This window comes from Sylvia atricapilla, chromosome 1 (genome assembly GCF_009819655.1).
Source record: "Sylvia atricapilla isolate bSylAtr1 chromosome 1, bSylAtr1.pri, whole genome shotgun sequence".
In the NCBI taxonomy this organism is placed as follows: domain Eukaryota; kingdom Metazoa; phylum Chordata; class Aves; order Passeriformes; family Sylviidae; genus Sylvia; species Sylvia atricapilla.
The window spans coordinates 125,743,254-125,766,240 of NC_089140.1; the positions used below are offsets into that span (position 1 = coordinate 125,743,254).

The following is a 22,987-nucleotide window of genomic DNA, read 5'->3' on the forward strand; positions in this document are numbered from 1 at the left end:
AACCTTCTCCTGCAGATAGTGCTATGGCACTACCTTATCATGGGGTTAGATGCTGGGTCAAACTGGCTACATAAACTGCACTGTATCATAGTCAGTGACTTTCGCAGGGTTTGTAAAAAATAGAATAAAATAGAATTAAATTTATTTCAATTAATTTAGAAAACCTTGAACTTATTTTTGTGGTCCAGACGTATAAAATGCTTAAAAATCATGTTTGTGTTTATATATACATATATATTCCGTACACATATGGAATATGTACGTATATATTCCGTACACATATGGAATATGGAACATATTCAAATGTTCCATTTCTTTCACTTCAAAACACTGAAAAGACTAAAGGCACCTCCATCTTCCAACAGATTAAACACAGAGTAAGTACATGAGTGCAAACCAAACCCAAAGGTGAGCAGAAGCATTTTTAGATAGAAAATCAAGATGTCTCATGCAACTATAATTTCAGTTTCCTCTATCACAAGAAATTAAGCTGTGTAAGATGCACATCACCTACAGTTGCCTTGGGAAGTTAACTTCTTCTGAGTACAACTTTTTCCTCATGGACTTGGGGAAAAGTTGATGCTTCAAGAAGTGATTTAAGTTATTCTCAATCTTAAATAATTAACCTAGTCAAAAATCAAAAAACATTAGAAAATACGTATCTTTTTTAATCAGTCGGAATGGGTAATGTGTTGTGATACTTTCATAAGGGACTAAATATGTATTATACATCTATTAAGGATTATGTATAGATCTGCATAAAGATCTGGTAACCAAAGGGATAATCTTGTTTGATAATCTGTTTATCCCTAGAGTGCTTACTAGTGTAGTAGCTTTCTTATTGAATAAATTCTTCAGTAATTAGTAAAATTTTGTTTTAGTTCACTTGAATATTTCAGTTGGGAACTTTGATTAACTATGATCTGAGACTAGAAGAGAGGAAGCATATGCTCATTAAAGGACACTTCTCAATCAGTTCTGAGGAAAGATGTTTTAATATGTCCCCATAACTAGCAGTCTTCTGTTACTCAGTTCTTCCTCTCTTGAAAAGTTTTTTTGCAACACTCAGCCAGTTTTCCTTCTTTTCATATATGTATAAAATAGTTCTTGTTCTCAAATTCTCACTCTGCTTTTCTTTTTTTTAAATTTCATTACATTGAATTCAAACCTATTCTTCAATTAAAAAAAAATCAGATTTTAACTTCTTCACTGGATGATTAAAACGCAGCTTTTTGGTACCTATATCACATGCCATAACACTTTTGTGTTTACATAAAATATTTTATGCAAATCAAAGTTAAATAAAGCATACCACTAGAGTGTTCCTATTATTTAATGTGGCTCTCTTTCCCATTGACATAATTCTTTGTTCATGGTTATGTTTGGGTTAGATTTCATTTTCTCAGCTTGATTATGAGACTCCCATATCATGCAATATCAAGAGCTTTTAAAATGAGACAAAGTCTTACCTGTCATTTGTCTTATCATTTATCCACCAAGTCAGTTATCACATCAAAGAACTAAGTTTGCACTGAAAAATGACACTTTGAGCTCACAGTACGTTAGTTTCCACCCATGGCTCGAGTGATGCATTTTATTGTGTTCTAAAATCTTTATTTTACAATAAATAACAGAAGTGCTCGGCTCTGTGGAAGACAACTTCTTGAGGCACTGTGAAAACTAATACATAGTATTTGACATTATGCAATATTCATGAAAACAACAGTTGGTTGTTGTTTTTCTACTAAGGGCTATCAATTGCAATGTTAAACGCCAGATGGGAGCAGAACTTACTAAATTTGTTAGGGACAATTGTAAAAGTTTATATAAATCTGTAAATTATTCTTCCACTTCCTCTGCTTCTGAAACACTTCTGATAGATTACATCTTCTATACAGTCATTTTACCATTTATTTCTTCCAGAATATGACAGAGTTTCTTGATAAAACTTGTCAACATTTATAGAGATATTTATGGAAACTTCAGAAGACAAAACGAGCTTCTTACCCTATTCTATTTGGCAATGGCTACTGACAATGTCCAGGAAAATGATCTTGGATTGAAATTAAGTCACAGAAACCAGAAAGGAAGGATTACCTAGTGTACACCAGCAATTGTCCTTTCAAAGTCAATGGACTGCAGAAATTATATGAAATTATATTTCTTCTGTAAATTGAGACATGCTTGTACTAGGCTTGCTTGCATTGAATAGAAATATTTGGAAGTAGCAAAAGTTATAATACACATGCTTTAAAAAAAAATTAGACTGCAATATATAACACTGCTTAAACTGTTTTGAAGAAAGATGTTTTTTGATCACTTCAAACCACAAAGTCAACATTCAGAGAAAAAATGCACCCATGTTTGATTATTGTGAATAGAAACATAAGTTTCTTTTGAAAGGTCCCTTGAGTTGTTCTTGTCATTTTAAAATTTAATGCATTGATAAACAGGGTGAGCCACAAATCTGAATATTCTTTCATTACACATATTTCTGCTAAATCTTTGGTACAGCTAATTCTAAAGCTGCACTGTGCAAAAAAGACATACTTGGCAGGTAGATAAGTCAGCCACATCAGTCAGTCTAAATATACATTAACACTATACTGAAGTCCAAAATGTTTTTCTGTTTTCCTGACTTTCCTATCTCGCTTGAACAAAAATGTTTCAAATTCCCTTGAAAACTGCAGCCACTATTCATGCATTTTATAGTCAAACAGAAAATACGTGATGTCAGCAACACAACTCAGCTAATCCTCCTCAGGAATTCTGATATGAAGGTTGTAACCTAAAATGATGACTCATCTAAAAAAAAATATTGGTTCCTGACCCCTTTCTCTGATTCAGAGCAGATGGTTTTGTTTTTTCAACATTTCAGAATATGAATCTTAACAATTTCATTTCATTAAATGAAATTAAACAAATTCATTTCATTAAATTCCGTGTGTTTTTTCCTACTAAGCACTTAAAGAAGAAATTATGTGACTACCACGAGGAAGAATATATTAATTCATAATTAATTACCTTGGAGAATCCTTGGCTAAAATCCATTTGTTTGTGTACTGCATTGATATTGTGAGAAATGGTATTCACTTTGCCTTGTACACAGTTTTGGGAAGGAGAGGAGAGGATTCTTTAAGAAGTAATTCTATAGATATATGTCTTGGGTCAGGCCTCAAATGCAGAAAAAGTCTTGCCTGTAATCTTAATGGGACAATTATGTAAGAAAAGTAGAATTTACTTTGAGATCTTGCTGTTGTTCCATGATTTGTTTACAAGTCAAAGAGGAATTCACATATCCTTAGTCTAGTCACATTTCCATGTATGTTTGTCTGCAAACCCTGAAAATTTGTCCATCGGGATGTTCAGTCCATATCAGAGATGGAATTTAGATAATTGTAATTTATAAAAGGAATCTTAGTAGCAAAGAAAATAATAAAATGCACAGTTGGGCTAATCAGACCTTATAAAATATCCCTCCAAGACAGCTTGCAAGTGGAATAACACTACATGGGAAATGTGTAGGGCCCTTATTTTATGCACAGTGTGACAGTACTGTAGCATATCAATGGGTAGTAATCAATTGTCTATGTCTGTTCAATTTACAGTGACTGGTTTAAAATGAGCAACTTATATAGTATAAAAATTCTTTTTCTTCTTGCAAAACTTATCTATTATATGTAGATAAGGAAAATCTTAGCTGAAAAAAACTTAGCTGAGAATCAAAGCAATAACATCACCTCAGTCTGCCACGTCCCAGTCATGCTACCAATTAGCCTCCCCCCTCCTATTCAAACAGATATATTGTCTTCGCATATTGACAAACTGGTCTTTTCTGATGGGAAAACCATCTGAAAGAAAGGAAAAATCTATTCTCTCCTGCTTCATTACCATTCCTACATAATTTAAATATGATTCCCTTTGTTTACTGTCTAGCTTAGTATTTCTTGGACACAAAAATATACTTTTCAAAGAAGACAGTTTCTGCTTTAAGGTTTTTCCTGGAGGTCAGTGACAGTCCGTCTCTAAACTTATCAGGATTAGTGTTTTTGCAATATCATATTTAATTTTTCGAGAATTCCACAAAACTATAGAAAATTCAGTGTACATTAGGTTGAAAAGAAAGGTAAAAATCACTTTGCATTGAAAAATGTCACCAGTAAAGATGATATAGGATGTTATTTCATATTGTGCTTCAGTTTTAAACCTTTATATTAATTTGCCATATACTAAATTACCAAATAAAAGGCCAACAGATAATCATATTTCTTTACTATGAGGAACACTTGAACTAATTAAAAGTCATGCAGCAAATTATCTAAAACCATTTAGTCAAATAGAGAGAGAGGTCAAACCTAGGGCAGCACTATTTAAATCAAATTGAATTCCAGCTTGAGAATGGGCTTCAAATAGATATTTAATCGCAGTATTTTGTCCACAGGGCATTCTATCACACACTGTTTTCAGGTAAAATCCACCTGAATGTTCTCCATCAGGATAGTGCTAGGTCTCTCTTGATTACGAAATTTCTGTGGTCTCTAAGTATGAGGTCTCTGAGTATGTTCTAGGGCTTTCATTCTTTGGTTATCTTGCTTATAATTAATCTATCTAGCCAAACACTTAGTGCTTCCCTTGACTGATTCATTTCATTAAGCAGAAAAAGAGGAAACAAAAACATGACACTAGTGCACAGAACTTGCAGGGGAAGGATGAAACTCCCCATGAAGGGCCCTGACATTTTATTGCTCTCTGGCAGCCCTGCCTGAGCACAGGGAATGCCAAGCTCAGATTTTCTTGGGACTTCCCTGGCCACAAGGACATGAAGCTTTGGGTTTCTACTTCCAGGTGGTTCCAGGTATATGCAAAACTATCAGTGTTTCTTGATCTATTCTAGTTCAATGTGGATTTCAACCCTAGAAAGAAATGGAATGATGAGCTATAGTCATTAGGACTATGAAAAGGGAATGTGTTTTTATTAAGTTTTGGATTTTAAATGATGATAATAACTAAACTGGTCTATTGAATTGTGAGGTTTTTGCACAAAACCTTTGCTTTCATTGCTGAATGAATGCAACAGTACTCAGTGTTTTTTACAAAAATGACTTTCATGAAACTTTTCTGTTCAAATATTTTTACAGTACTTTTGTTTACAGTTAATTATAATTGTTTAAAATTAATTCTATTTCAAATATTTTATTTTGGGACTAAATTGGTTTCAGATTAATAAATTAAATGTCAGTTCCACATATGATATGCTTTGCTTCACTATAAACACTTTTAATAAGGGCTACATAGAGATATTAATGACCTGGGCATTTATTTTCTGCTCTTCCTAACACAATATACTCAGTGGCAATTGTCACAACAGAACATTTTTGCATATCATATAACCACTCAAAATTACTCAGCTGTAAATATGCTTTAAACATAATTATAAAAGATCGTAAAATCACATACTGAGGGTCCTGTCAAGCAGCTGATATCAGTAAACTCACTGAAGCCAGAACACACTAAAAAATAAAGGTAGCCAGTTGGAGACACTAGAGCAGGAACACTGCCTGATAACATAGATGAGGACTCACATTTGTCCTGGTTGGATGGAAACTACCAGTAGAAGAGGCTTCTGCCTTTGTGCAGGTGGTGCATCTCCTCACAGCAACAGCAGCCACAGTAGGGAGTGGGAGAGAGACACTTTAAACCACTGGGTTTAGACCTGGGCATGATTCTGGATTTACCAAAACAGTGACACCCAGATCCAGCACAAACCCAGGAAAATGGGACAGAAGTGCTAATAATGATGAAGTGATCATGTCATATGAGCATAGGATGCTGGAAACCAATTAAAAACCAAAAACAAAACAAAACCCTACAAAAAGAAAGAAGTATTTTTTGTTCACTCTAGCGGTTCCATGCAAATATCTACACAAGTCATCTGAATCTGTGAAATTCAAAGGGCCTAGATGTGCTGCTTTGTAAATATTTGATTTCTAGACCAAAGTTCCATTAGGCAAATGGGATTTTTTTGGAGTTAAGTGTCTACTAAAATGAATCAGGCCCTTCTATTTATGTTAAATTTTGTCATTAAATAAACTCAACACTGAGAATGGCTGTTTTAAATTCAACATTTTAATTGTTCTTAAACACAATATATACCTATATTTAAAACTTTTGTTATTTGCTTGACAGACTTGAATCAAAGGAGCCTTTTCTGTCAGTTGGGTAAGTAAGAATATGTACATTTTCATGGATATTTATATATTCCACAACCATACAATATAATTTATGAGATTATGTTGAGCATAAACATCCTGTTTCAACATTATAGCTATTTACTGTACTTAAGCTTATGAAATGGAGGTTTTAGTCAATAAAGTCAGAGGTCAGGGATATTTTCCTTCTCAAAAAGAAACTAAGTATGTTTTGCCTTTATTGAATAAATAAAACACTAAAATACATGGAGTGAAATGTTGCATTAAAAGGCAGCTGGTTTATTAATTTATTATCTGAGTTTATTCAGAAACCATTCTAAAAATCATCTATACCACTCATCTAAACCATGAACAAATAATTGATAATGGCCTTTTAAAAAAAGTGATACTTCAATAATAATAAAATCAAATTTATGGAATAGAAAAAAAAATTTAGCCTGACTATAAATCATTGCACTTATTTGCATGTTTCAGCCATAGCCTTCATAGTGTCATAGCCATTTATATGTTCTCTATATTAAAATAATAACTCATTATGCTAAAGGTTATTTTTAAATGTTTCATATTATAAAAAGGACCATTATTTTATAAAATGTAGACTAATATACGTATTAGTGGTAATCATCTTACCTCTGAGAAATTATTTTACCTCTGAGTCTGACTTTTACTTTTCATGCACAATTTTCCTTTCAGCTTCTTTCTTTAAAACTTTCCAAAGTGTCCTGACAGTCTCCCTCCCTGTTTTCCTGCAGAGCAGTATCTTTTTTAATGTGTCTTTACTCTCATTTTCCTCTCTTCACAACATAATTTGCACTATCAAGAATATAAACTGCAGACAAAAGATCTCATACAAAAATTCTCTGTACCATGTAATTATCAGTAGCTTCAGGATTTTTGTACTAACTGCAGAACTAGAAGTCAACTTCAAATTCTGAAGTGCAAAGTAAAGTTAAAAAGCAAGAAAGCATGTAAATTTTGATCAGAAGAACTTAACAAATTAGCATAAACAGGACTGAGATATGTCTTGGTTTCTGTAGCAGAAAGTAATTCTGGTTTGTTTGAGTATATTTTGGATTAATTGTTTGCCGTTTCTAGTTTCTACCAATTCAAAATCATTGGAAAATATTTGGAGGGGGTGTGGAGGGTACACATGCTCTTGTTTTGCATGCTTTGAAGTGTTCAAATTTATTATCAAATTCAGTCCCTTCTGTTAATAATTTTCATTACTCCAGTTTGTAACTTATGCTGTTGAGTTGGCCTTTTGGGGCCTCCACTCTTATAATGAAGTGATCATCTGAAAATATCAACTGTAAGAATAAAAAAAAGAAGTTTGCCATTGTGGTTGAGGACCAAAGTTCTAAATACAAAAAACGAGGAAACTAATAAAAATACAATGTTAACATTTATATTATTTGCCACAAAATAGTAAATACTTTTTCCTATCATGATCTTAAGAACCATACTGGAAATTTTAGCTTATTTGCCTAGGAAAAAGTATTGTGGTTTTGCTTTGGGTTTGTTTCCATATGAGCAGATTGGTGGCCACTGTGTAAATTCACATTATGTCCACATAGTTGTTGTATGTGGCTTTGTCTCTAAAATTGATTCCTCTTGGTAATTCTAATCTGCTCAGATAGACTTAGCTTTTTTCCAGAACCTCTCAAAAGTTTGTCTGTAATGTACTTGAATTATTTTATGCAAGCTCATTATAATGAAGATAGATAAAACCTCCCAAAATTATTCCCTGTGTGCTACTTTTGTCTTTTACTTTATTTCCTCCACCTCCAAGGAGGTCATCAGAAGGTTAGACACCATGTTCTAAGGAGGAGTCCAAGCCAACATTCACTTCCTTGGGACTACATAAAAGAGATTCTCCTCCTAGTCCTACAAAAACTGGGGAGTTCTTTTTTACAGAGAATGAGTTCTTGTGCCAGGATCTGTACCTGAAGTTTTAGCCCAGCAAGCTACAGCCACCAGGCTTTTAAAATACAGTAATGTTTGCAGAAGAAATGCTGACTTAACCACAATTAAACAAATACATGGGTGCCCTTAATGGCTCTTGCAGTCAGACTTGGTCAAAACACCAATATAAATTACTTTTGGCTGCCTACAGATGGTTTGATTCTGCACACCAGCCTCCCATTCATCTATCTTCTGTAACAGAGATTTGTTTCCACATTTTCATGATGCTGCCTGCAGGATCTAATTAAGCTCTTTCATTCTGCTGTGCCTAAGCATATGACTTCTTGGTGCTTTTCCATTGCTAATTGTTTTGGCAGGGGAAAGGAACATGAAGTGAGGCAACCTAAGACCTTTAGAGTGCCTCCAGGTTTTTGAGCTCTGTGTGTATGTGCAGGGTTGCAATAACCCCATAAAAAATCCCATGGAGGAAAATTAGTTGATAAAATAAAAAATAAAAAAATTTTTCCCCACCCTCAGAAAGCAGCCAGAGAGAAGCTTTTGCTGTTGTAATTTGTGTCCCAAGTGAAGGGAGAAAGCACCTCCTGTACTCCTTTAGTAAAAGCAGTTCCCTTTATCATTCTTTCTATGCAAAGCAAAGAAGAAAATCCACTCTCCTTTACTCTGTGTGCAAGGTAGGGATGTAATTTGGTGCTAAAGCCATAGTAATGTCTTTAATGAAAGTCTCTAATGGTAGCACTTAGGAGCAAAAATTCATCAAGTTCAATTCATTCAGATAAGAGTATCTGAATGCAATATTATGATTTTGGGCTAAAATTCACTGTTGAATTTGATATTTCTGTTGTCTTCCTTTGCCTCTTGGAGATGAAGATAAAATCCTAAGGGAAGGATGAGATATTTGCTAGTGCAGAATGCTGAGTGACAGCCTATAAGGACACAGGATACTTCTTTCCAGAATGTTATTTCCACACTTTTTGGGGTTTGTGTTCAAATTCTACAAAAGGAAGACCAAGAGGTGTTCTGGACTTCCCTTCCTTTTCATGTTCTATAGCATTCATGTTCATGTATGTTTAGTATAAAAAAGAAGTCGTACAGATGCTCAGAGTGCCTGGAATACTTTAATACTAGCGGCAAGAGGTTTGGTAAAAATCCACCACCGAAAATGTATCAAATTAGCTTCATGCAGAAAAGTTTGAAAGGTTCAGTCTAAAATAGACAAGGAAAGTCAAGAGTCTTGATAAAAAAGATACAGATACTGCAAAATGGACACTGCAGAAAGAACAACTAAGTGCCAGCTCATTAAGTTCATCCTGCTTTGTGCAAAGGATGTATTATATTTTTAAAGCAAAATATTTTTAAAATGCCAACATCATTTAGTTATCTACATCAGCTCTACATAGTTGGAAATTTATTAATAATGATGATGCATAATTATCACTTCAACAAAACTGTTATCATTCTCTCTAGATAATTAGATTGATTATCCAGTTATTAATCGCCAGCTATTTCTTGGCAGCTGATTTATCGTAGCTATCTGCATGTAAGAGTTTAGCACTTGATAAATTTCAGCTAATACTGCAAGCAGATTTGTAACTGGTCATTGGTCTGAGCCTTAAAATAAAAATCTCATTTCGTAAGACACAGCCAATGCAGCATCATTTAAGGCCTGTTTTAGTATTACATAGTGAATAGAGGCCATAATTATTTTGTAACTATGCTGTATAGTAAATTCTTTGAATTAATTACTGTTGGTTTCTAACTGGAATAGTATATAACTTCCAAAATAACATGTGGTCAATATAACTTCAACACATGTAGAGGCAGAAAATTCCATCAGAGCAACTGATAATTTTGTAAAACATGTAAAAATATTTGTCTTCTCTCTTAGATGTCATTTAATAATATGTCCCATATTGTTGAATTCAGAAGAGAGAGAGAGAAACAACTGACTTTTCCTGAATCTTGTGAAAAGAGATTCATTTACTGCCAACTGCTGAGAATGGGATTATTTCTGGATAAGCAGGCAATAGCTCTCCATTGAAATGGTCTTTGAATATGCATGTGTTATATACATCTGATTATCAGCTGAGATTCAACCTATTCTCCAATTTTTTCAATTTTTTTTTGAGAGATTGTTTTCTGTTAGTGGTCTAATTTTATGTGGAAAATTCAGAGAGAAATGAAACATAAGTGAAAATTAATGCATTTAATATATTTATTTAAGGATGAATCATGGTCTTTCATAGACAAAAGAAGAGACATACAAGTAAAATTAGCATTAGTTAAAGCTGTTAAAGCATTTTTTTACATTCTTAATGAAAACACTAGAGGTCTGTATAAACTATTACTTTCCTTACCAAGGTCCTCTTTCTAGAAAATATTTGATAGTAGAAAATACTGAAAAGCCGTGCTTTTTCCAAATAATATCCTAATCACAGTAACTTTCAAACATAGCAACTTACTTCTACAAGAGACAGAGTAATTTTGGTGGGCTCAGGTCCTTTGAAAAATTTGGAAAAGCTTCTAAAACACAAAAAGTAAATTTAACTAATATTCTTCCAGAAGAATAGTTCTAAGATACATCAAATAACTTGAATTTGTCACTCACATTTCTTCCTCTTGCTCAGTAGTATTTTCTTTCTTCCAAGGCCTTTTTGCAGATCTATAGAAAATTCTGCTCTCATATGTTGGTTTGAGGGATCCCATTCTGCAGAAATGAGATGGCTTAAATAAAGGCCTAGTCCTTGCAGGGTCTGCTAGGATAACTCAGTGAAGTTCCAAAATATGCAAGTTTTTCAATTCACAGTCAGTTTTTGTGTTGGTTTGGTTTGTTATTGATTTTTTAATGGACAATAGGTTGGTTGTAAGGCACAAAATAGCCACAGAGCATCTTCTGTAACAAATTCCATCCCTCTTGTTCCTCATCCTGGTTATCAGGTAGCACCTGTGGAAGGAGCAAACACTGTTCCAACTGTTCCTACTCAACTTCTGAAGAGAGAGAGCTAAGAAAATTACTTTCCTTCAGCAGAGGAAATATATAAAAAGTGGAGATATTAGACTCCTTTTGCTCTGACTACCAACCAGAACATAATCTCATAACTATCATTCATATTCAGGAGCTGGCCAGGTATTCAGGAGCTGTTTTCATGAAAATCACAGGAGGACTGAACACAGCTGACAATTATTTAAACTCATTGTTTAGATCCAGGCAGTAATTTCTTGTGCTTGAAACAACTTGGGCTTTCTGACTTAGGCAGGCAGTAGCAGACCTTTTGCTTTTACAGAGAGTATCCTTTAAAGCAATGACTCTTTGATTATGTGTGAGGTTTAGCCTGGAGGCAAGAGGCACATGTCAGGGTTTTGCAAAGGCTCATTACTGGGGAGGACTTCCAGGGTAGTCTCAGAGAGACAGGAGGGATTTGGGATTTGACAGCACGTATGGATACCTGTGGAAGACACTGAGAATCTATACTATTTAATTTCAGGTGGTAGTAGTGAAATAGTTCTCTTCCAGTTTTCCAAAGCCCACAGAGCTTAAGCTTTTCTATAACTGCCTACTTACCATTATTTTAAGACTCTGAAACAAGCATGAATATTTTATACATTTGTAACTTTTTTTCTTGTAACTCTCTCACAATAAATGGTTACAAAGCTACAGTAATAATAATATTGGGCCATTGCTGTGACTGAATTTTTCTGTGATTTTGTGACACTACTCAGTGATATTTTTTCTGTTGATCTGCAATCTAAATCTAATTATTTTATAGTTTCCATATTTGCCTGATTTCTTCATTCTGCATCACTTCCACTTTCACACACAAAGCAATATGTATATTACATTTTTAAAAAGACTAATGAATTTAGCAAAAAAATAAGTTATTTTCCTAATTCATAATTCCTAAATTAGCTTTCATTTGAAACAAACTCAAGAGATATTAATCTCAATAAATTCTTTTTCCCCTCTCTGATCTTAATAATATCAGTAGCAATGTTTTTCATAATTGGGAAAGTCAAGAGAAAAGGGTCACTCTTTTTCTCTTCTGGTTATTCTATTGCTGTTTCTCTTTATTTTAATGTCTTCCAAGGTTTCCCTTTCCCTAGCAATTCTAGAAAAACAATACATATCCATATAATTTATGTGCTATTTTAATGTTGAACAATTCCTAAACACTGAATATTTGTACTCTCACCTATGTAAGCAGATAGTCAAGAGGTTTTCTAGAGAAGGGAAAATTATATGCAGAAGAATGTTTCTGAGGGGAGTTCAGGAGACTGTAATATTCAGGGAGTGCAGGAAAGAAAAGAAATCTGGAAACATAATGGAGAGGAAACTCAAGAGAAAAGGACAACATTAAGAAACAAAAAAGAGAGATATTGTCTTACAATGGAAGATGGAGGGACAATATTTGCTGGGCACATGCCCTCACTGTGGAACAAAACAATTTACACCTAATTTACTTTTTATTTTTTTCTTTTTTTCCCAAACAGCAGTGACTGACCCATGACTTACAGAAAGTAATGTTTGAAAAGGTCTATGTTAGCAGTATTCCTGTTTCCTGTTTCTCAGGTACCAACACAGCATCTTGCCACAGGAATCTATATGGGCTTCTGTGAGTATTCAGTATGAATAAACTTACTGTGGCAGTCATGTGCAGAAATAACGTGAGACCTATCTCCCCTCTAAAAACACATCTGAAAATTGAGACTGTTTTTCATCCTTATAGCTATTGCACATGAAAGATTTTATTTATTCTCTCAAGCTTCCAGATCATTACAAAGAAGTTTTATTTCAATTTCTTCCGCTTGATACGTATATTCAAAGATAGAATTCTGAAGTTTTATATTTTGAGTTTCAAATTCCCTATAATGCTGTACAAACCAGTCAGCCTGCGTCTTCCCCATGCTCTTATTCATTTCTGTAACTACTTTTGTACAATAATAGCAATTTAAACTCTTCTTAATATTAAGGTATTAGCACACTAGGCCTTAAACAAATATTCAGAGTGAATCTGATGGCTGATCCCTCTGATTCCATGCTTGAAATCAGTTTGAGCTTTTTCACTAGAAATGGAAATTTGATCCATCTAACCTCTTGCCTGCAGTTGAGCTACAAGAGAAAGATAGCCTTAAAAGAGTAAACACCAGAAAGACAGCCAATGCTGCTATGTGAACTTTTACTTTACAGTCCCCTTCCCACCCTTCTGTCAAAATATATCTGGCAGCTCCTTGATAAAGAGGTTTCTTCTTTGGAGTTCAACCAGCTGTGATCACAGCAATCAGTCAGTAGACTTGCATCAAAAGTTTTCCCTCCACACCAGTCTGTGTATTCATTGGCTTTCTAAACAGTAAATTCAGGAGCAAGAGAGGAGGCAGTGCAGAAAGAGGCATACCAGAGAGAAATATTGCTTATGCAGAGCAAATTAGAACTTTCCAGTGTCTTTTAAAGATTTTTAAAAAGATAAAGAGCTTCAGGCTAGGACTTGTTGTCTTTAATGTTGCTCTGTTAATAACTTTTTGTGTGATACCAAGGAAAAAACTACTCAGATCTTGCTTTACTGGGTCATTCAGCTGTGCATTCGCATATATATGTGGTAGAACCCTAATTTGAAATAAAATCACAGTATGTCCTGATATTAGGCAAGCTTTCAACTAATAAAATTAATTAGATCATAGATTGTTTTCTACAAATTTAGCTTGGTCTGAGATTTGACCTTGTTTACAAACCACTTTCCAACTACTTTGGTATAATGCCTTACACACCATAATTTGGAAAGAAGCCCAACTGTGCCAGGGGTATTTATGATCATCTTCAATAGCCCTTGTTTGGTCCAAACTGATGTTAATTTCAAGAGTCTTTATTTTAGTTGGTTTTGTTTGAGTTTCTTTGGGGTAATTTTTTGCTTAGTTTTAATGATGAACTACAGTTCAAAAGCACTATGTAGCTATCCATTGAGTTCAGGGATTTTTGTTTTTTAATCTCAGGTTCAGGCCAGATTCTTATAATTCTCACCATTTTTCAAGCCAAAGTTCAACTTTTTCCACATCAGCCATACATGCTTTATGTGCATGCACAGGTGTAACAACTTCAGTGTTGATGTAGCTCAAAAAAAATGGGAATTAGGTCATACTCTGCGTTATCAATAGGAGGAAAAGAGTTTTATTGCTAACAGTTTAATTATTGTCTTTCAAATTCTTTCATTTCTAAAGTCTTCAGCTTTGGTTCTGAAATCATTTAAGGATCAGTTTTGCTCAATAAAATGAAATCCTTCACTACATATTAGAGCATAATTAAAAGTTGGAGAATAAGCCTTAAATGCAAAGTAGAAATAACAGAGTGAATCTCTCATGCATGAACAGGAGCTGATAGTTGACATTGTTATGATAGTGACTCTTTTGCTAATGCCAAATATTTGTTTAATTTGAAAGGTAGAAACTGTTTTCCAGCAAATATAGAGGTTTTGGGGTTTTTTTCTTCTCAGTTGCCTCTAATCTTGTAGACAAAAAAACTTTCAAAATTTAAAAAAAAAAATTAAAAAATTAAAATAAAAAATTCCAAAATGCAACAAACATTCTGTGCTCTCCACACTTGAATCCTGTAGTTTTTATTCTTAAGAATAAAGATGAAAAGTTGAATCAGCTGTCATCCTGTAGCCAGCTACTTTTACCAAATATTTTGATAACCACACAGATAGACACCAGAAAGTAGTTCTAAGTCCCAAAGACTATAAATTTTCCTAGGATGACAGAAATATTTGGGTTAGAATGGACCTTAAAGATCATCTATTTACAACTTGTGCCACCCACTAGACCAGGTTGTTCAAAGCCCCATCTAATTTGGCCTTGAACACTTGCAAAGATGAAGCACCCACAACTTCTCTGGGCAGCCAATTCCAGTGTCTCACCATACTCACAGCAAATATATTCCTAATAATTTAGGAATATTTAATTATTTAATAATTAACATTTGATTTGAATCTACCCTCTTTCAGTTTAAAGCTATTCCCTCTTGTCACATCATGTAGGGACATGCCTTTGTAAAAAGTTGCTCTCCAGCGTCTTGTAGGCACTTTTAGCCACTTGAAAGCTGCTATAAATTCTCCTCAGAATCTTTTTTTCTTGAGGTTCTACAGTCTCAACTCTCTCATCCTGTCTTCTTGGGAGAGATGTTCCATCCCTGTGATCATCTTCATGGCCCTCTCCTGGACTTGCTCCAACAGGTCCACATCCTTCTTATGTTTGGAACAGCAGAGCTGGATGCAGTGCCCCACATGGGGTCTCAGGAGAGCAGAATAGAGGGGAGAATCACCTCCCTCACCTGCTGGACCTGTTTTGATGAAGCCCAGAATAAAACTGGCTTTATGGTGTCTGAGAACACACTGCTGACTCATATAGAGATTCTTTTCAACCAACACTCTCAGTGCCTTTTGCCAGAAGCAGTTATTTAGCAGAAAGTAACTACTAGAAATGGCCTTGTTTATTTTCTTGCCATCTAAATCAAGGGACAGAAAGTAAAGAGTTTCAAGCAAAGTATGACGATAAATAGTCAAAATGGAAAGTTACCAGCTTTCAGACTGCATTTTTCACATGAACTGTTTGTTCTGAACTATTTGAAAGCAGCTAACAACTTCACAGTAGTTATGATCAATATACAAAAGAGGAAAACTGAAGCATTTCTCAAATAATCTAGTTCATACTGCAGATCTATCCTTTTTTGGTGTACAAATGGATATGGGATGGAAATGGAAGTCACATCTTCTGAGACAGTGAAGTTATTGAAACAAAACTGGAGCTCGTTATTGTGGCTTATATAGCAGTACTTTGCCAAAGTGTTCCCATTTCTTTAGCAGAGATAGAGGGCCTTAAGAAGTATTGAATAAGGCTCTGTTTCCTGGCAAAATGAATCTCTTCACTTATACACACACACATATTAATCATGATTATACATTAAATCTGGAATCAAGTATGATTTGGTTTCCAGCCGACCTTGTCTAGGCGTCAGTAGTAAGTTGTATTTCATGTTCTGGACCACTCTTTATACGCTATAAAACTAAAACTGTCTTTCTGTGTAGAGCACTCATGGAAAAGTAAAATTCCAGCCATGTAATTGTGTAAGAATGAGTAATGGTAAAGTGGTTTTGCTGGGAGAAGGCAAAAATCATGCAAGGGAAGTTCAGCAAGAAGGTAACAGAGTGGGAAGGAGGAGTCAGAGAGAGAAAACTCAGTGTTTATTCCTTCATAGAATCTTGTGGTTTGGGAAGCGATGCTGGAAGCAATTCTTAGAACCAAATTGCTTTGGTAGCTTCATTCAATAGACTATATAAAATGAAATTTAGTTAAAGGTATGCTTCAATTGCTTAATTCTAATGTGCATTTCCCACAGTAGTAAACCACTTGAAATGAAACTTTCTTTAAGTGTTTACTAGACATGGTGCATAAAAGTGCAAGCAGAGCCCTCATCTGTCAGGGACTGTGACAACATAATCCGGGGAAAAATGTTACAGAAAATGGCAATAAGGGAAGCATAAAGTTCCATGAGTCCTATTTTGTGAGAATCATAGAATCACTTTGGCTTGGTAAGGAGCTTGAAGATCCATCTTGTTCCAATGTCCCCTGACATAGATAGGGGCAACTTCCCCTAGACCAGGTTGCTCAAGTATTTTATTATGTTCTTAACAGATCATAACAATCATCCAATGAAATTTGCCCATCTGCTGCAAGCAAGTTGTCAAAATTTCAAACTATGCAACTGTCCTCTTGTCCCCCAACTTTACTGTGAGTTGACTCTTTTTTTTTTTTTTTTTTTTTTAAGATACAGCAGCCAGAGTGGAATATCAGTTTATAATCAACTCTGCTAGCAAAATCTTTGACAGAGTCTACAACACGTGATTTTAAAAACATGATTTTTTTGTATTTTAAAATAACCTAGACATGGGAAAATCAGGTAAAACCTAAAGCCAAAGATGTAACCTGATTAAAATCTACATTGAATATGCTCCTCAAAGATCATCAGTGAGAGAGAGAGACTAATGATGGTTAATGATGATTCCCATATTGTTAGATGCCCCTAGAATTTGGAGCTAACCATAAAGAAATATGCCAGGCAGAATAAAGCAGAAGACTATCAAGACTGCAGTCTTCCATTCTATGGAAGTTAGGAACACAACTGACTGAGGAAACATGGGAAACATCCCATCCTAATCAAAAGACATTACTCATAAGAGATGGGCACAGACCCTCAGTTCTTGAGTTGGCTGAGACGTTAGAAAGGTAAGTAAAAGAAACCATTATGAGGGTTCCCTAAGGGAAAAAAGGTCTCTCAGTTAGTGCAAAACAATGCTTCTTGTAAATTAGAAAATGTGCAGAAAATTTTCAGCTAAGTACATACTTGCCTCATACCTGCATGACAAGAAATCAGCAGCTCTTCTTTCCTTATATAGTCCAGCACTGTATAAGGAAACTGCCATACTGGTGTCATGACAAGCCACCATTCCCTTAGCCACATGGTACACTCAGATGAGTCATCTGGGACAGAAATCCTTTTACTTATGAGTATAATAAAAATATCCAGACATATATAACACCAAAAAAAAAAAAAAAAAAAAAAAAAAAAAAAAAAAGATCCCTTGATTTCAACAGCTTTATTCTGGATTTAGATTGAGATAATTTGGAGTGATAACTCTAGAATATCCTTCTCTAAATTAAAAGGTCTTTCTTCTGATATTCTCAGAATTCCCTTGGTTTGGGATTTTTTGTTCCCTTACACAAAATAAATCTTGTTCTCTTCACAGTGTATGCAGAAAGTGAATGAACACAAGTTCTTCCAAAGCACTGAAGCATTAGGAATATTTTCCAGAAATCAAGGAAAATGTAGTCAGCCTAGCTTTAGTCTAGAGGATACACAGCTGGTTGTGTAATGCAAAACTGCCCTTTCCATTCATCTCTGACCAGACTGGAATAGAAATCCAGTTCTGTGCTCAATTATGGAAGAGTGTCTTTATCAGATGCACTTGCTGTGGAAACTATTACACAGTGGGTCAGGAGTAAAAGAATGCTTTTGCAGATTCACAGAATCAGGCATTTTCATTTAAATTGTAAGTGCACTTGCAAAGCATCATCTTGGAAAAACAATCATTATGTCTTGACTTCACAAGCTGTACTCAGGACATTGAAAGTTCTGACTCTTTCATGTTTCTGTTTTGTTGCTTTAAACCCTGAGTTGCTCAATCCAAAATAATTAAATTACATCAGTAAACTTACTGTAAATGAGAACACAAATTTAACTTAAGTATTTTGACAGTTTGAAAGATGCAATTTTCTAGATTTTTTTTCTTTTACATTAACTCTGACATTGCCACATTTCACTTGATTAATTTTTTGTGAACCGTGCTTTTGCATTTCATTCAGTGCTTCTGAGACAGCTTCTCTGAAAAGTAAATAAAGTTTCAGAGTTCTGTTCTTGTGATCTTAAATGGTTAGTCTTTCAACTCAAGTACTACCACTATGATTTTAATTTAATCTGCTGTTCAACAAGAGTCTGCTGTAGTTGTCAAACCAAGTCAAATGACACTCCTTCAATGTATATCATATTATTAACAAATTGGATAATCAATCACGTGTATGGTCTGACAGTCGTACCTTGAAAACACTGAATTTAAAACAGATTTTTAAGAGGCAGGACCCATCTCTCTCATACCAGGGAAGAAAAAATACTGTATAGACATTACAAACTCCCCAATCAGACTATACAATTAAAAGACACCTTGGGAAATGGTTGGGCCACTGGAAATCTTCTTCTTTGCCTTACTATGAAATGTTCCCATGGGAAACATATATAATTGGACATTATTTTAGATGACAGAAAAATAGTTTTGCAACAGGAGAAGAAAGGTCAGGAAGATATTAAGAAGTATTTTGTTTCTAAAGAGCATCAGGATAACATTGTTAAGCATAGGCTGTGCCATCAGCCACAGTAAGTAGCTTAAATTAGGAATTCTGATACTTAGCTGTACAGAAAGCCGTTGAGTTTTAGTTTTGCCTGCATCACTATTGTCTGTCTTGCTTCCATAAACAGCTCTGAAACCAGCTGATCCAGCTGAATATTGATCTCAATGTCTTTGTTCTTGTCTGCTTCACAAGCTTTGCCTAATCCTCTACAGAAAAATGTCCTGGTGTTTTAATTACCTGACTGTGTATATGCAACTTAAAATATTTGCCCAGGTTTTGCCTAAAATTGAGGTTTCACAGTGAATTCAACTGTTTTCCCAAAATACACTTCACTGAGATAAGAGTTCTTGGAAGAGAGGATGAGAGTAGAGAAGGAAAATATCTAGAGACAGAAAAAATACAACCTAATCATATTGCAAATAAATTCTGCTTAGTGCCTTCAGAAAGATACTTTAATAGAAAATGGAGTACTGTGTGTCAGCTTTTCTATGTATACATGTCCTCCTTGGACAAAATGCACCTCTTCAGATTGGAATTGCAAAAAAATTTCGGTTTGCAGAAAAAAAAAAAAGCACATTTACAGTATTACATTCCATGCTGGACTATTTGAAACTTAATTCCTTATTTTTTCCCCACTCTAAAAAAATATATCTTGCTCCTATTAATTGAATAAATGTGCAGAATTAGGGAAAAAAAAAAAAAAAAAAAAAAAAAAACACAAAAAAATCTTTATTAACTTATGGTTACAAAATTGCTATGCGAATTAATCCTTAATTGAAATATACAAACAGTAGTTTATGTTCAATTGTTTGGCATTTTGGGACAAGTGATTTGGGATTTTGCTGTTAAGCTGTTCTTTTTAACTATACCTACTTGCCCTTATAACTTCGTTATGGAAATGAATGTAAAATGCTTCTTTGCAACTACTTTTTGTCCTCTAGCCCCCTCTTTTTTCCTGTAAGTTGAAGGAATCACTGAAAAAAAATTGCCTGTTGACAGTAAGTCTGTCAGCAAAAAAGCAGGCTCTGGAGAATGCTCTCTTTCACTGCAGAATATACAGCCTGAACTGCAAAACAACAGTGTCCCTCCACTTCTATCAGCATTCTCATCCTTACCTAAAATCGAATTTTCTTTAAAGTGAAGGTGGGATTCAGCCCACCAATTTGATTCATTCTGAGTGTAGATAACCATCCACTGAAAAGTGGCCTGAAATCTCCGCTGTTTTTTCAACAGCTTATGAAAGTGACTTCCATCTGATTGATTTTGTAGCAGGGAATGTTTCCATCTCTCAATGCTTCTTCTCTAAATCATCTAGTTATCCTCACTGACTTCCTTTTTAACATTATATCAGTTTAGATGGATTCTCTTTTGCATTCAACAGGAAAAATTTTTAACACTCTTTTCACATGACATGAGAAATGATTTCACAAATAACTGGAATACTAGTTTCAACCATTAGGTTTATATGTGCTTCCCAAAAAGAGCTTGATTGAAGGAATATTGCTTTTATATTTAATATTTTTATTCAGGCCTGACAACAGAGAAGCAACTGACAGTATAAATGGTGATAGCACTGTCAATTAAATTAAGATACATTATGCCTGGTTTGTCAACATTTGTAATTTAAATATGTCTTTGTACCTGTGGAAAGAAAAAGTGATATTAGCTAAGGCTGATATACGTGGAAGACAAAAGTCTTATTGACAGGAAAATAACAAAAGATATTTCTGCTCTGTTCTCCATTAACTCTCCAAAACTTAGAACAGCTTCAGAAAAGTCAGTTATAACACCAATATTTGGAGGTAAGTCAAAACAGTATGTGATCACTTGTTTATCAAAAAACATCTTTTGAGGGCATAGCCTAGAGAATGGAAAAAACATTGTATTTTTGTATTAATATGTTTTCAACATCAAGTATATAAACACATAATAACATCCATAAGTTTATTTCAGGGATGCAGAAGCATAACACTCTCTTTGCCCACTTGGCACGTGTGCAACTGCTGACGTGGACAGGAACTTTGAATACATACAGCATCGTAGCTCCAAGATCATGGTCATGGGGGAATCATTTATTCTTCAGGCATACTCAGTTTTAAAGATATGCAGAGTGCAAAGTGGAACTTAAAAAAGACAACTTGTGCAAGATTGTCTTGGTGGTACTAAGTTAGGAAAAGGAACCATGATTTTGCTTAGTAGAACCACTTTGTTTTTATGAGTTTTCTTTGCCTTATTGTGAGACACATAAAGCAGTGTCTTTTACTGTCTGCTGCATTAATATCAGCATCTTGCAGGCCGTTCTATTGTTAATATTGTAGAGATGGCACATGTTTGTGGGTAAGTAATCTGCCTGCTTACAGTGCCATTAGGAAACTGCTGACTCCACCAGGTCACAGGCTCATTTAAACCTTTCTCTGCCTTCTGACCTGCTGAGTATTTGGTATTCAACACTGTGTGAGTGATTACCTGCTGCCTCCATTACACAGGCTGTTGGGTTGCTAAGGAATAGCTCTCAAGAGGTTAAGAGCCTTGCAGTCACCTTGATCTCAGCGCCAGTGATTATCTGTGCTGATTTTCTGCTTGGTATTATACTGCAGCACTGACCAAATCTTATGGCTGTCCCTTGACATGCAGAAGTAGGAACAATTATGGATGTAGATGGAGACATGTGTTCGTTGCTTTCACACTATAATGTCTTCAACATATTATTACAGATGAAACATCATCATTCAACTTTAAATTTTCATACCCATTGAGGGGCCAGCAGTCCTTGCTCTGTCCTGCGAGGCAGAGCTGAGTTACTACAAACATAGTCGTCCTTCAGCGTTACTCAGTGCCAGTGAATTATTCTTCACCAGCTTCATGGTCTTTAACCTTAAAAAAGTGAATTTGTCCCATCTTTATGCAAATTAAATAAATTTCAACTCCAGGCAAAAGGTTTCATGTGACAGGGCTTTTAAATTTAATATTTTTTCTTCAAATTGTCTGTTATCTTCTGCTTAAAGAACCACACATTGAATATTAAGTATGGGCTTATTGAAGCTATTAATCATTCAGCTAAATAAAGCCACTAGGAAGCTGTGAATAACTGTAAATAAAATAATAGCTTTGATACCTGCGACTTCTTAGTTCCATGGAGACTGGAGTGAAAGACAAAATAAGAGCTGTCACATAGTTTAGGGAAAAAAATTCTAGTTTTGCATTAAGATACAGAAACATGATCACTATACACAGTCTACCATTATTAAATGACATTTTGCATCCTCTGCTACACACAACTTACCTGCAGCTGGGTTCTAGTGTCTCAAGGCTGTTTAATTTAGTAAGTGTTTCACATGAAATGCACCTTAGGATTTCTTTTCTCAAATATATCACAAAACAAGCCACAGTCATGGGCAGCTATCATGATCTTCAACTGCAATATTGTGCAGAGTACAAGTTATTATACTATTTGGAATTGGACACTTGCACATGAAAGAGGTGTGGCAGAGATGGAAACAGTGCCCTGATCTGCTTTGGTGGAATTCTTGACACATTCTTCAAATTATGCCCTAAAAACCCCATTTTGCTCAATACTCAAGAGCAGAAATTACCCCCAAGTTCATTCCCTGAGAAGAAAAGCTTCTTAAATATGTAGCTGATCTTTAAGATGTTTTTCAACCTGTATCATGCTATCATTCTATAATGTCCCTTTATTTTCAGGGAAAGTTTTCTTCTGTGCTTTGTCCTTTCTACCTCTTTCTTTTCTACTTTTTTCCTTTCTCACTTAAAGCCTCACCTTCTTTTGTGATACTTCCTTCACACTTCTTACCCTCACTATTCATAATTGTCCTTCTCAAGACAGTGAAAAACTTAGAGTATATGTTACTAGGCAGAGTAATATATTCTTGTGACTTTTCCATGCAGAGCCTTTA

The 22,987-nt window shown here is 34.8% G+C and overlaps 1 protein-coding gene across 1 annotated transcript in view; it reads left to right on the forward strand.

The window, feature by feature from the left end:
• Positions 1–22,987, forward strand: part of RALYL (RALY RNA binding protein like) — a 185,031-nt gene that overhangs the window by 123,497 nt on the left and 38,547 nt on the right. The window contains exon 3 of the mRNA XM_066335464.1: positions 6,187–6,219. Coding sequence (XP_066191561.1) covers positions 6,187–6,219 — 33 coding nt within the window. The remainder of the gene's footprint in view (positions 1–6,186; positions 6,220–22,987) is intronic.